The sequence below is a fragment of the Nesoenas mayeri genome, assembly GCF_963082525.1.
Source record: "Nesoenas mayeri genome assembly, chromosome: 8".
In the NCBI taxonomy this organism is placed as follows: Eukaryota; Metazoa; Chordata; class Aves; order Columbiformes; family Columbidae; genus Nesoenas; species Nesoenas mayeri.
The window spans coordinates 19,844,985-19,857,623 of record NC_137554.1 but is presented as its reverse complement, the minus strand read 5'-3'; the positions used below and the strand labels follow the sequence as shown (position 1 = coordinate 19,857,623).

At 58.0% G+C, this 12,639-nt stretch overlaps 2 protein-coding genes across 6 annotated transcripts; both read left to right on the top strand.

The window, feature by feature from the left end:
• Position 1: 1 nt before the first annotated feature.
• On the top strand, positions 2 to 3,954 carry LOC308043157 (flavin-containing monooxygenase 5-like; the record flags this gene model as incomplete). Its single annotated transcript, XM_080349077.1, has 8 exons — positions 2 to 158; positions 1,132 to 1,320; positions 1,397 to 1,559; positions 2,023 to 2,165; positions 2,412 to 2,611; positions 2,687 to 3,036; positions 3,442 to 3,514; positions 3,597 to 3,954. Exons 1-8 carry the CDS (start codon positions 24 to 26, stop codon positions 3,952 to 3,954), a joined length of 1,611 nt encoding a protein of 536 aa, XP_080205203.1. The 5' UTR covers positions 2 to 23.
• Positions 3,955 to 4,886: 932 nt separating this feature from the next.
• Positions 4,887 to 12,600, top strand: PRKAB2 (protein kinase AMP-activated non-catalytic subunit beta 2). Of its 5 annotated transcripts, none has more exons than XM_080349033.1 (9): positions 4,887 to 4,929; positions 6,295 to 6,441; positions 7,320 to 7,497; positions 7,739 to 7,902; positions 8,795 to 8,888; positions 9,466 to 9,580; positions 10,813 to 10,946; positions 11,218 to 11,286; positions 11,740 to 12,600. In XM_080349033.1, exons 3-9 carry the CDS (start codon positions 7,336 to 7,338, stop codon positions 11,815 to 11,817), a joined length of 816 nt encoding a protein of 271 aa, XP_080205159.1. In that variant the 5' UTR covers positions 4,887 to 4,929; positions 6,295 to 6,441; positions 7,320 to 7,335; the 3' UTR covers positions 11,818 to 12,600. The 5 variants fall into 5 exon arrangements, with proteins under 5 accessions (XP_080205159.1, XP_080205156.1, XP_080205160.1 ...); XM_080349030.1 differs by having other exon boundaries at positions 9,466 to 9,586; XM_080349034.1 differs by having other exon boundaries at positions 7,714 to 7,902; positions 9,466 to 9,586.
• The last annotated feature ends 39 nt before the right edge of the window (positions 12,601 to 12,639 follow it).

Sequence of the window (12,639 nt, the reverse complement as noted above, 5' to 3'; positions counted from 1 at the left end):
CTGCCACCACCGCTCCACGGGACATGGCTGCCCAGAGAGTAGCCGTCATTGGGGCTGGTGCCTCTGGCCTCTGTGCCCTGAAATGCTGCCTGGATGAGGGGCTGGTACCCACCTGCTTCGAGAGGAGCGGGGACATCGGGGGGCTCTGGCGCTTCGAGGTAAGACCCGTGCTGTGCCAGCCTGCCGCACGTCAGCAGCACGGACAGGACTGGGATGGGTTGTTGGCAGCTAACGAAGCACCGCTCCCTTGTTTTGCATGCGTGTGCAGGTAGGTTTCCAAGGAAAACCACAGAAAAGAAAAACAGCTGCAGCAGCTGGAGGTCTCTATGGTTCCAGGTGGTGTGCTGGCCACATAGGACTCATCTCCTTCCCACCAGCAGCAGGAAGGACCATCCCCAAGGACTTGTGCCCCCAGCTCAGCCTGCCCCTTCCCATCCTTCATCCATCCCTTCCCTGCTGCTTTGCTCCTGGTCCCCTCTAGCCCTTTCCTACCCATCCCGGTCCTGTCTGACCCTGATGGCTGTCCTGGTCCCCATCCTGACCAGCCCTTCCCTGGAAGTCATGGTTGTTCCTCTCTCTGCTTCTGTGCTGCTTGCCCACGCAGAGGCACCCAGCGCTGCCTTGGCTTTCCCTGCCTCGGGGCAAGTCCTGGAGTTTGTTTCTGCCCCCACCTAATGAAGCTGCTGACTTTTCCTCCCGGGGACCCACTGACAAGAAGACAAGCATTCCCACCATGCCCTGATACGCAGGTGGGAGAGCCCAGGGGGACACACAATGCACCTTGCCAGCGTGAGGTTTGGGGTGGCTCAGTTACAGCTCACTGGTTCTGCCCATGTGGGTCAGAATTGGGGTTGGTGGAGCAGAACCAAGGCAGCAGCGCCTGGCTGCCACAGCAGAGACCCGGTGAGCAGGAGCGGTCACTCAGCTAGAAGTGCCTGAGCTGGTTCAGCAGCCAGCGAGACCTGACAAGGCAACCAGGGCAATGGCATCACAGGCAGCTTTGGGAATGCACTGCCTCAGCAGGGCCAGGGAGCAGAGAAACTGAGGCACAAGACCCCCGCTGTCGCCACAGGCAGGGCAGGCAGCCCTGGGGTCCCTGTGCCAGCGCTGAGCCATTCTCGGCTCCCGCAGGAGCACCCCGAGGAGGGCCGTGCCAGCATCTACCGCTCCGTCATCATCAACACCTCCAAGGAGATGATGTGCTTCAGCGACTTCCCCATCCCCGAGGACTTCCCCAACTACATGCACAACTCCAAGATCATGGAGTATTTCCGCATGTACGCCCAGCACTTCTGCCTGCTCCGCCACATCCGCTTCAGGGTGAGCGATGGGGGGACTGGGGAGCAGTGGGGCTGGGGGCCACAGGGTACCTGACACCCGCTGTCCCTGTGCCCAGACCAGCGTGTGCCGCGTTTCCAAGCGCCCCGACTTTGCCACCACGGGCCAGTGGGAGGTGGTGACAGAGAGCGAGGGGAAGCAGGAGGCAGCCGTCTTCGATGCCGTGCTGGTGTGCACCGGGCACCACTGCGAGGCACATCTCCCGCTGAGCTCCTTCCCAGGTACAGCCCCACAGGCCACTCACCTGCTGCCTTGCTCCTTTGGGATCACTCTCCTCCCCAGCTTAGCCCCCACCCACTCTGGCTACTGCCAAAAATTCCTCCACAGGTTAATGCACCAGGTGGGACTGCATGTGCATGCTGCTATCCCACTCATATTGGTGGTCTGTCCATGGTGGCTTTTGCCCTGCTGTCAGTTCTTGACCAAACTGCCCTGCTGGCAGGTGCCAGCACTGTCAGCTCACCTCTCCCTCCAAACACATGCCAGCAGGATGCTCAGGGCCACACTGAGCATCTCCCGGGCTGGATATTCCACCACTTATGCATGCAGCATCCCAGGGCTGCATCGCTCCCGCTGGTCACATTGTTCCAAGCCTGTTCCCAAAACACACAACTGGTCAAACCAGAGGGACAGTCATCCCCTGTCCCACAACCCTGCCCAGTATGGCTTCCCTCTCTCTTCCAGGGCTGGAAAAGTTTGAGGGCTGGTACCTACATAGCCGAGACTACAAGGGCCCGCAGTCCTTTTCGGGGAAGCGAGTGGTTGTTGTCGGCGCTGGAAATTCAGGCGTTGACATCGCAGTGGAGCTGAGCCACACAGCAGAGCAGGTGCGCTGGGAGAGCCCCTGTGGCTCGGAGGATTATTATTCAGACCCCAGAGGGCACCAAGCAACTCCCTGCCATCCCATGGGCTACCTTCCCTCCAGCAGCGTCAAGCACCCCATTCCCTCTCAATGGGGTGGTTGTTGCAGTCCCAGCAGCCGTGCCAGCATCCCCGTCCACGGAGCATGGCAGGGGCCCAGCCCGGTCCAAAGGATGCTACCACACCACCACCTCCCGTCTCCTTCCTCCCAGGTCTTCCTCAGCACCAAGCGCGGGACGTGGGTGCTGCACCGGCTGGCAGACGGCGGGTACCCCTTTGACTTCTCTTACATCAGGCGCTCCATACAGCTCCTCCGCAGCCTGGTGCCACATGACGTCAGCAACTTTTTCCTGGAGAGGAAGCTCAATGCCCGCTTTGATCATGCGCTCTATGGCCTCCAGCCCCGGCACCGGTGAGTGCCCCAGCAGCACCCCGGGAACCTGCCCCAGTGCCTGGGCCACACACAACATCTGTCTGTGTCTTCCAGAATCTTTGAGCAGCATCTGACCATCAACGATGACCTGCCAAGCCGCATCATTTCGGGCAGGGTGCTGGTGAAGCCAAACATCCAGGAGTTCACGGAGACATCTGCCATCTTCGAGGATGGCACCAGGGAAGATATAGACGCTGTGGTCTTTGCCACAGGATACAGCTTCTCCTTCCCCTTCCTGGAGGGCTGTGTGAAGGTGGTGGAGAACCAGATCTCCCTCTACAAATTCATGTTCCCTCCTGACTTGGAGAAGTTGACACTGGCTTTCATCGGCTTTGTCCAGCCCCAGGGTGCCATCATGCCCGTCTCCGAGCTCCAGTGTCGCTGGGCCACACGTGTCTTCAAAGGTAAGTGAGGCAGGGTGTGGAAATGCAGGGTGGCCATGCTTCCTTGGCTACAGCAAGGCTGACTTGTTCAGCTGGCTGCAGCCTCTTGCACAGTGTCTCCTTCTACTTTTGCTGTCCTTTTGCTTAGTCATAGGGACAAAACCCAGAGTTCCATTTTGCAATGAGCCTCGTGCTTATCTGCTCTTGGGGAGGTCACTAACAGGTCCTGTTACCTGCAGCCCACCTTCTCCCTCTCCTGCCATTACTTTCTTTGCCTGTGACTCCTGCTTTGCTCTTGCTGTGACGGCACATCCGTGAAGATGCAAAGGCTTTTGTGTGCGAGCAGAAGGCAGGCTGGGCTGCAGAGCCAGCCACAGCATGGTGGGAGCACAGCCCTCGCTCCATCCACCGCCTCCTCCTCCCCAGGGCTGCAGCACCTGCCACCACCTGCCGATATGCTGGCTGATGTCACACAAACCAAGGAGAAAATGGCCAAGCGGTAAGGACCCCATGTGGGCACCGCTGCTGTCACCGTTCCCCCTGTATTCGTGTGCCAAGCCCCCTGCCCTCCCTGCCCGCAGGTACGTGAGGAGCCAGCGGCACACCATCCAGGTGGATTACATCCCCTACATGGACGAGCTCGCCTGTCAGGTGGGCGTCAAGCCCAACCTGCTCACTCTCTTCCTCACCGACCCCAAGCTGGCGCTGGAGGTGGCCTTCGGGCCCTGCACACCGTACCAGTACCGCCTGCGGGGCCCGGGCCGGTGGGCTGGTGCCAGGGAGGCCATCCTCACCCAGCACCAGCGCATCATCAAACCACTGCAACCCAGAGCTGGGGGCCGCCCTGCCCGCTCCGGCACCATGCCACACATCTTCAAGGTCGTCTTCAGCGTGGGTTTGATTGTGGCCACACTTGTCTATGTCTCACTCTCTCGTTAACCTAAAATGAAAGAGACAGTGGGTGCTCCTGGCAATCGTCTTCCTTCGGGTGTTTCTGTCATTTCTTGCTAGGTCTGCCGCCATGTCAGGAAGCACAGAGGGAGTCGGTTTCTTGAAGACACAGCTCATCATAGAATCATAGAACGGTTTGGGTTGGAAACTCATCTAGTCCAACTCCTGCCACGAGTGGGGACATCTCCACCCAGATCAGGCTGCTCAGAGCCCCATCCAGCCTGGCCTGGGATGTCTCCACCACCAGTCTGGGCAACCTGGGTTCAGGTCTCACCACCCTCAGTGCAGCAAATGCCAGCCAGCCTGGCCTGTCTCACCCTCCTGTGGTACTGGGAACACAACAGATCTTGCAGGGGGCTGCTCTGAGGACAGAGAATCCCTCCCCTTCCCTAAACCCCAGCCCAGCAACCCCACAAGCTCTACCCACGGGTTAGGCAGTGGGGAAACGGGGAACTGGCCCGGCCAGGGCACTTGGGGAAGGGAACAATAAAGTTTGTCCCCGTGCATGGGGAGCAGGGAACCCACTGCACGGGCTGTTTTAGTTTCTGGTGTCCGTCCTGGGGCGTCTGACCTGCCAGTCACTAGCAGCGCTTTGGCCACTTGCAACCCAAGGCTTACCCAACGCCAACCCACAGCCATTCTGCCCAGCCCCGCAGCCACCCCCGAGCCCCAGCCCTGCCCTCAACCGACATGGCCGTCCGCCCGCCGGCTGCGGCGCGGCTGAAGCCAACGCGGCGCACAGCCACCACGTCCGCGCGCCAGACCGGCCACCCTTCACAACAATGGGCGAAACTGCCCTTAAAAAACATGGCGGCTGCCCGGCAGCGAGGAAGTGGGGCTGCGGGGGGCGCGGCCATAGAGCGGCGGGCGGGGACGGGCCAGAGCGCCCCGCAGAGGCTGGCGGTGGCGGCGGGGGGTGTCGCCATTTTGGACGGAGGCGGAGAGCGGGGCGGCGGCGGCCAGGTGGGGCGGCGGTTGGGGCCGGGGGTGACAGCGGCGTGTCGTGGCCGGCCGGGCCGCGGGCGGGTTGGGGGGCTGGCAGCTGTCCGGGCGCTGCTGCGGGAGACGGTGCGTGAGGCTTGGCTGTGCGTCCCCGCGGGTGACGCCGTCCCCACGGGTGACACTGCGGTGGGTGGCGGGGGCCTGGACGCCGCATTTGTGGTTGACCCCAGCAGCCGGCTCAGAGTCCCGCGGGAGGGCCCTGCCCCTTCCCGCTTCTCCTCGGGGCCATGGCAGACGCCGCTTCGCCGTGTCCCGGCCGGGGAGCGGGTGGCTGTGCGTGCTGTGACAGCCCCGCCACTGCCACCGCCGTGCACAGCCCTTGTCCCCCTCCGTGGAAGGGCAGGTTTCCTCTCCCTGCTCATCCCCTTAGCCTTACACATCCCCGAAAGAGGGAGGTGCGGGAGCCCAGGCGGGCCAGGGTGCCCGGGTGACACCGCTACCAGGAGGTGTCAGGTGAGCAGGGAGCTGAGCAGAGACCTCACATCTCCAAAATAAACCCTCTCAGGCTGGGTTTCTCCGCACGGGTCACTGGTGGAGCGGGAGAGGCATTTCTGGGGGAACTGGTGAATTTCACTTTCAGAAGCAAAGTGGGGAGATGGTTGAAAACTGAAACTGAAGGGACCTCGTGATGGCTTCAGCAGGGACTCCCTGACCAGGGACTGCAGCAGGAGCACTGAGGTGCTGCGGGTTTTGCTCAGGCTTTGGCATGAGCAGCTGTTCCATCAGCACCTGGGATGTGCTTGTGTCATGCCATTAGAGCATGCTGTGCTACAGGGGCTGATTGTAAGGGACAGCCAGATGGACCGAATTCCCTTTAGAGAGGTGAAAGAGAAGTTTTCATATCTGTTAACACCTACACCTGTCTCACAGGTCTGCCTTGGCACAAGAGGACATTCAGCCTTCCCTACCTTCTTCCCCGTAGATGAGAAGCAAGGGAGCCTTAGTGGAGATACTGGGGAAGAAGCTCCTCAGCAGCAGGTCTAGTGGCACAGGGGCAGGTTTTGCGAGGAGCTGGCTGAGCCTCCTCCAGGGCAGAGGGGGAAGATATCAGAGACAGCAGCATGCTCATCTGACCCGGGTCTGCAGGTGCACTTGATCCTCACTGAGAGGGGGTGGAGGTACGGCTTAGCTGCCCACTTGGGCTTTTAGCCCTCAGGATTTAAGAAATACTTTTGTAATTGCTCTGTAATTTTCTAAAGTCTGGCTTTGGCTGGCACCCTTGCCCTGCCCCCTTCGTATAACTTGATCTTCTAAACAAATAAATGTCCAAATGTCACAACTAAGTGCATGAAGCAACGCTGGCTGCCCTCTTGACTTTCCCTGCAGAGCCCGTGATCAACACAGTAAGCTGAAAGCTGCAAAATAAGCCCAGGAAGGGGGCAAGAATCCTGTATCCATTTCAGCTGCTGGAAACTAGGTGAAGCCTGAAGAGTCCTGTGTAGCTTGCGGTGGCTTTGTTCTTTGTCCCAAAAGGTGTGTAGTTCTTAATGGCTTGGCGCTGTATGGCCAAATCTTCTGCTTTGCCTTGTCTGAGCTGGGTGAGATGGGGGATGAGGGCCCATCTCCAGCTGCAGAGCGACACTAAGGCGTCTGGGCTTGCCCTTCCCTCCCCGTGTGTCTCCCGATGGCCAGACAGGCACCGGAGCACTCGGTGTGGTCACAACAAGCCCACCTCGTCCCTGCACTGTGCTGACACAGTGGCTTGCCTTCTGAATGCTGAGTGAATACCGCCAAGAGCTGAGCCTTTTGCAGACGCTGTGGCATTAGCCCTACACCTTGGCCAAGCTCCAGCTTGGGCGATTCCACTCAGGCACTTTAAATGCTCCCTGTCGCCTTTGTGGGGTGTGAGGCTCCGATCTTCTGCCAGTGAGATCCTGGAGACTTGTTGGGAGCTGCTAAACAGCTGCTGCTTTCACTCCCCGGCTGTTTCCTTGCTGGTTGTAGGGGGTTTGTCTGTGGAGCCTGACTGTTGGACTGTGAAACAGGCTCTGTTAACACCAAGCAATTGATTTGCCAGCAGAGATTGGCTTTATTTTTACCTTCACCCCCTTTACTGTGCTGGCTGCTGGGGGCTTGTGTGGGACGCAGCGTAACTGGTATCAGTTTTGTAACAATTACCAGCTTAACTGGAGCCATGGTTCATAAGGATGTGGCTATAATTAGGTCAAGCTGTCTTGTTTGTTAAATTCCCTTCAGCTCCCAAACTTGGCAGTGGGGTTGAACTTTGGACCTTTTTTAGGATTGCTGTCACTCTCCCGTAGCAAAGAGCATTGGGAAACTGTGCCTTTGCTCCTCTCCTCGCTGCCAGAGCCCACAGGCTCGGCCACACTGCCGTCCTCTTTCTCTCGCAGGGTCTGCTGAGCTGTCATGGGGAACACCACCAGCGAGCGAGTGTCTGGGGAGCGCCATGGCTCCAAATCCCACCGTGCAGACGGCTCCGGTGCCGCCCACCCTGCCAAGGAGCACCCACACAAGATCATGGTGGGCAGCACCGACGACCCCAGTGTTTTCAGCTCCCATGATTCCAAGGTAGGGGCTGGCTGCTGCCTTCTCTGTCCTGCCCTGCGGGGGCTCTGGCTGGGTCTTCAGCTCACCAGCTGCATGGGGCTGTGGTCCCAGCGTGGGAGGGGTCTGGGCAGAGCTGGGAGGGTGAAGGAGCTCGCAATGCCCTCATCTGGGATGTGCAGGTGGGCTGGTAGAGGCCAGAAGGAAATAAATGTGGTTCTGGTTGTTTCTGTATCTCAGTCAGGCTCTGGTTTCCTTTGCTCAGATTCCTGGGGACAAGGAGTTTGTGTCATGGCAGCCAGATCTGGAGGAGTCGAAACCATCCCAACAGGCTCGTCCCACTGTCATCCGCTGGGCTGATGGAGGCAAAGAGGTCTTCATCTCCGGATCTTTCAACAACTGGAGCACCAAGATTCCACTCATCAAGAGGTAGCCAGTCCCTCAGGTCACTCTGTGTTCTCCAATCCATTGCAGGGAGTGTTTTCTGTCTCCTTTCTGGTTGTTGTTCCCTTTGCTCACACGGCTTTCCTCAGTTCACCCAAGCCAGAGGGTCTAAGCACAAACATGGACTCAGCTTCTTCCCTGGGTGGTGCTGCATGGTGGTGGGAAGTTGTGAAATGGAGGGACAGGACAGGATGGGCCGCTTTGCTTGCTCAGGTGGATGTCACGCGGCACCTAGTCCTGGCAGCAGAGCCCTGCCCAGATATGTGGCCGGCTGTCAGCTCTTCCCTTGGCTGTGGTCTCACCCCACGCCTAGTTGTTTTGTTGCCAGCAGGGGCTGTTTATTTGTCCCTCAAATGTCTCCCTGCCCTAATGATGTTCTCACTGTTCTGCAATACATCTGTGATTTCCGTGAAAACGTTAAGTAGGACTCTGGGCGTAATCCCAGCAAATCATCTGGAATGGGTTTATCTCAATTACAAGTTTAACAGAGCTGCTACATTTGCTGCCCCCGTCCTGCAGTGCCAGAGCAGGGTTAGATGTGTTGCCCATGCCTCCTCTCCAGCGTGTTTTGCACAGGGTGTCTGCCACACTGTTTTTCCGTGGACAGCAGGGCAGGTCTGTGAACTGGGCTGCCTCCTGCGCCCCTTGCAGCCTCACTCCCAGGGGTCTGAGCCATGCTTGCACTCTGAGCGCTGGCGCCTGTTGTATCTGTCCCTCAGATCACTGAGGATGAGCGAGCCTAACCCTGCATGAAGGCGTTGGGATAAAGGGGCTTGGCAGTGCATGAAAAAAACACTGTTTTCTTGGACCTCGTGGGAAAGCAGCATCCAGAGCATCAACAGGGTGATGCTTTTGCACGTCTGTTCTCTCTGCACAGCCACAATGATTTTGTCGCTATCCTGGACCTCCCAGAAGGAGAGCACCAGTACAAATTTTTTGTGGATGGCCAATGGGTTCATGACCCGTCTGAGGTAATGCTCAAAGTTTTATCCCTGCAGATCTTGTCTTCAGGGGACTAGACATGATGTGACTGCAGCAGAGGGGGAGCAGGAGGAGCGGAGGGTATCTGCCAAAATGAAAGAGGCACCTCCATCCTATGAGTCCTTTTGAAGGCTTGTTCCTCTGGGCTTAGACATACTGTCTGGGGGAGTGTCAGGAAGGTACTGATGGGCAGGGAAGCACCAGGAGGCCTTTAAGCTCCATTCAGAATTGGCTACCTGGGAAGATGAGCCTTGGAGTCAGAACTCACTTGCAGGTTCTCCTCCAAACTGAATCACATGGTAGCAGCAGGGGAAGGAGAGGACACTTACCCATCGGCGTGTAGCAGGATGGAGGATGAGTATAGGAGGTGATATAGGAGCCTGGGAGTAAAGGGAAATCCCCCCAGGGTAAACAGCAGAGATCTGCAAGCACAGAGCAGAGCTAGACACTTGGCCATCTGTACTCTGAACACAGCAAAGTCAGTTTGGGCTGGGAGGATCTAAGAAGCATCGTGTGTGCTGTAATTGGAGATGAACATAGAAAGACTCTTACCTCGTTTCTCTCCAGCCTGTGGTCACCAGCCAGATGGGGACAATTAACAACCTGATTCATGTCAAGAAGTCTGACTTTGAGGTGTTTGATGCTTTGAAGGTGGATTCCTTGGAGAGCTCAGAAACCTCAGGTCGGGGTGAGTTTTTGTGGCATTACAGCTTTGCATGTGCGATTTTCCACCTCCTCTCCTCTGAGACTTGCTGCTTTGGGGATGAGCAGACCCCCTGAGCAAAGGTGTGGGTCTGCACCCAGGAAGAGTTTGGCAGTGTGTCCTCAGCAGTCCACAGCTGAGGCTTTGTCTGCATAGAGGGGCTGTGCTGGTGTAACTTGTTCTGTGCTGGCACCGTCCCAGCGCAGGGTCAGTGCCTGTGTGTGGCTGAGGCAGCCATTTCAGACCGGTAAATGGCAGGAACATCACCCCTTTCTGTCTGCTCAACTGTGAGCAAGTCATCCGATCTGGGGTACAAGCTAAGGCAAGAGCAGGACCTGGGTTATTTTCAGCAGCGACTCTTCGTTTTCATGCCAAGGTAATTTGTACTGGTGCTAGCACATCAGAAACCTCCCTCTCTGCTTGTGTTACAGCAGCAGGTTAGGTTACCAAGCAGACATCAGCAGCGCTGGCTTGGTGTGTAATGCTGGCAGGTAGCTCAGTCATTTTTCAGTCCAGGGTGCTCTGAACACAGCCCACTGTCCCTGGTGTAAATCCCGTCTCAGATACAGCCTCAGCTCTGTGTCCTCGCCCAGCTTGGGCAGGAGATTCTTCACTGGAAAGAAGCCAGCAAGCAGCAGGAGCTCCAGTGAGGTGGAGCCCTTCCAGGTGCTGGCTGTTCCAAAGCAGTCAGGTCAGATGTGTCTGGGAGGTTCAGCTTCCAGTGACCAGAAGCTCCTGTGATCCTTCATGTGGGCTGAGCAGCTGCTTGATCTGGACTTCCCATCTGCCCTTCCTGGGACCTCCTGGTCAGGCAGTTCTGCAGCACCATGAGCATGCAGGTGTGCTGCTTGCTATGCCCCTGCTGCAAAGGGCAGAGCTCTGGGGCAAGCTGGCTGCTTGCTACAAGGGAGAATGACCCAGCTGTGCTGAGAGCTGCATGCAGGGGTCTTGGGGTGGATCCCACAGGGTCTTGTGTTGTGCCAGCGCATGTACCAGCTCACAGTTCTGCTTGGAAGTGCCCAGGGCTTGCCTGGCTGCTGATTCTGCTGTGAAAAGTCTGAGCTGTTGCTACAGGATACATGGCCATGACTCATACAAGATGTTTGTGCCTGTAAGAACCTTCTGTGTCCTTCTCAGTGTCTTAGGACCTACTCTTTGCTCACCAATCCTGGTTTAGCCATGTAATGTCTTTTCCTGTCTCTTCTCTTCAGACTTATCAAGTTCACCACCTGGTCCTTATGGCCAAGAGATGTATGTATACCGGCCCGAGGAGCGCTTCAAATCCCCACCCATCCTCCCACCTCACCTCCTCCAGGTCATCCTCAACAAGGACACAAACATCTCGGTGGGTACCAGCACACTGCCTGCATGTGAAGAGCCACACTGGGGTTGGAAGGGAAGTCCTGTATGCTGGGAGCCTGGTCTCCCTTTCGCATTTCCTGGGAAGAGCATCACTTTTCCCCTTAACCATGCTGGTTTGGCCCCTTGCTCTGTTCCTGTTCAGAACAGCCAGAGGCACTAGCAGCTCAGATTGCCTGAGGTGGTAGCTCCCTGTGATGGCTGGGGCTGGGAGGTCAGGGCTGTGCTGTTCCCCCGTGACACTCCTCTTCTCCTAGTGTGACCCAGCACTGCTGCCCGAACCCAACCATGTCATGCTCAATCACCTCTATGCACTCTCCATCAAGGTAAGGGCAGGTCCCTGAGGCTGCCTGGGGAGGGAATGGGCTACTGTGGCACCCGGGAGCCTGCAGCACCTGTAGGGAGTAGAACCTGGACAGTGTGGGGTGGAGACAGTGGTACAGGGACAAGATGACCCACGCAAGGACAGTTTGGCTGCCCGGTGAAGTGTGGCACATGCAGGGATGTGGGTTGAGGGCTCCTTGCAGCTCCCAGTTCCCTGTAGCTGCCTCCCCACAGTGTGGTATAGCTGGGCAGCCCTGGGCTCCCCAGTTGCACACTGGCCCCTTCCCTCGCTCTGCCCTGGCTCCCTGTTGTGGGTGTTGGATGTGTCTCGCTGGCTGTGAGGCTCCGGACAGTGGAAGGGGGCTGAGACTGCTCCCTGAGCCCACAGAGCCCTCTTCCCAATGGGTTCCTTGGGGTTGCTGCTCTCCCACCCACTGATGCTGTGCCTCTCGCAGGATGGCGTCATGGTGCTCAGTGCTACACACCGCTACAAGAAGAAGTACGTCACCACGCTGCTGTACAAGCCCATTTGAGCCGGGGCCTCACCTGACCCCCCACGCAGGACACGAAACGCCGCTTTGTCTGCACACATTGGGCCACGGGACTGTGGGACAACTGGCCGCTGGCTCCAGCCTCCAACCTGTCAGGGACACAGGCCCCAGCAATGAGCTTAGGGCCACTGGGGCCTGTGACACTGTCCCATCCTACTGGTGTGGCTTGATTTAACCCTTGGTTTCCACCCACCTACAGCTCCCCTTGGCTTCTGCGAGTCTCTGGGGCCACTTTGCTGCTCACCAGAATGGCCTTCACCAGAACAGGGCTTCACCCTGCCTGTCTTCTCCAGCCTGCAAGGTCCCAAAGGCGGTCCTGCGCCCAGCCCAGGAATGTGTCCTACCTGCTGAAGGTTGCTGTGCTGTCCTGGTGATGAGCCTCCAAAGCCACCCCAGCCTCTGCTCCAAGTCCTGAGTGTGGGGCTATCCCCCTCCTGTGCTCCCCAGCTTTGAGGAGGGCTCTGGCTGCAGCCCCAGCCCTCTGCCAGGTTCAGCGTCGAGCCAGCGGGAGAGCTGGCACAGCCAGACACAGCTGCACTTACCTGCCACCAGGACAGCACCATCAAGGACTGAACCGAGTGCTTCTGCGGGGCAACGCTGACTTTGTCACGGCCAGAGGGACACCTGTGCACACCCCTGCTCTAGGGGGCCTGGGGAGTGCAGAGCAGGGCAGGTATCCCAGGACCCCGGCTCCACTGCCTGCTGCCAGAGCAGTGCCCCGCCACAAATTTTTCTCTATTTATTACAGTATTTATTGTTCTCGGTGCTGCTGGCCTAGTGTTGGTGGGGGGCTCCAGAGCAGTG

Excerpts from the sequence above, each read along its gene's own strand:
- PRKAB2 (XM_080349030.1), top strand. The coding sequence starts at position 7,336 with ATGGGGAACACCACCAGCGAGCGAGTGTCTGGGGAGCGCCATGGCTCC. Across the intron at positions 9,587-10,812 it reads CTCAGAAACCTCAGGTCGGG|ACTTATCAAGTTCACCACCT; the intron begins GTGAGTTTTTGT and ends TCTTCTCTTCAG. Across the intron at positions 11,287-11,739 it reads TCTATGCACTCTCCATCAAG|GATGGCGTCATGGTGCTCAG; the intron begins GTAAGGGCAGGT and ends TGCCTCTCGCAG.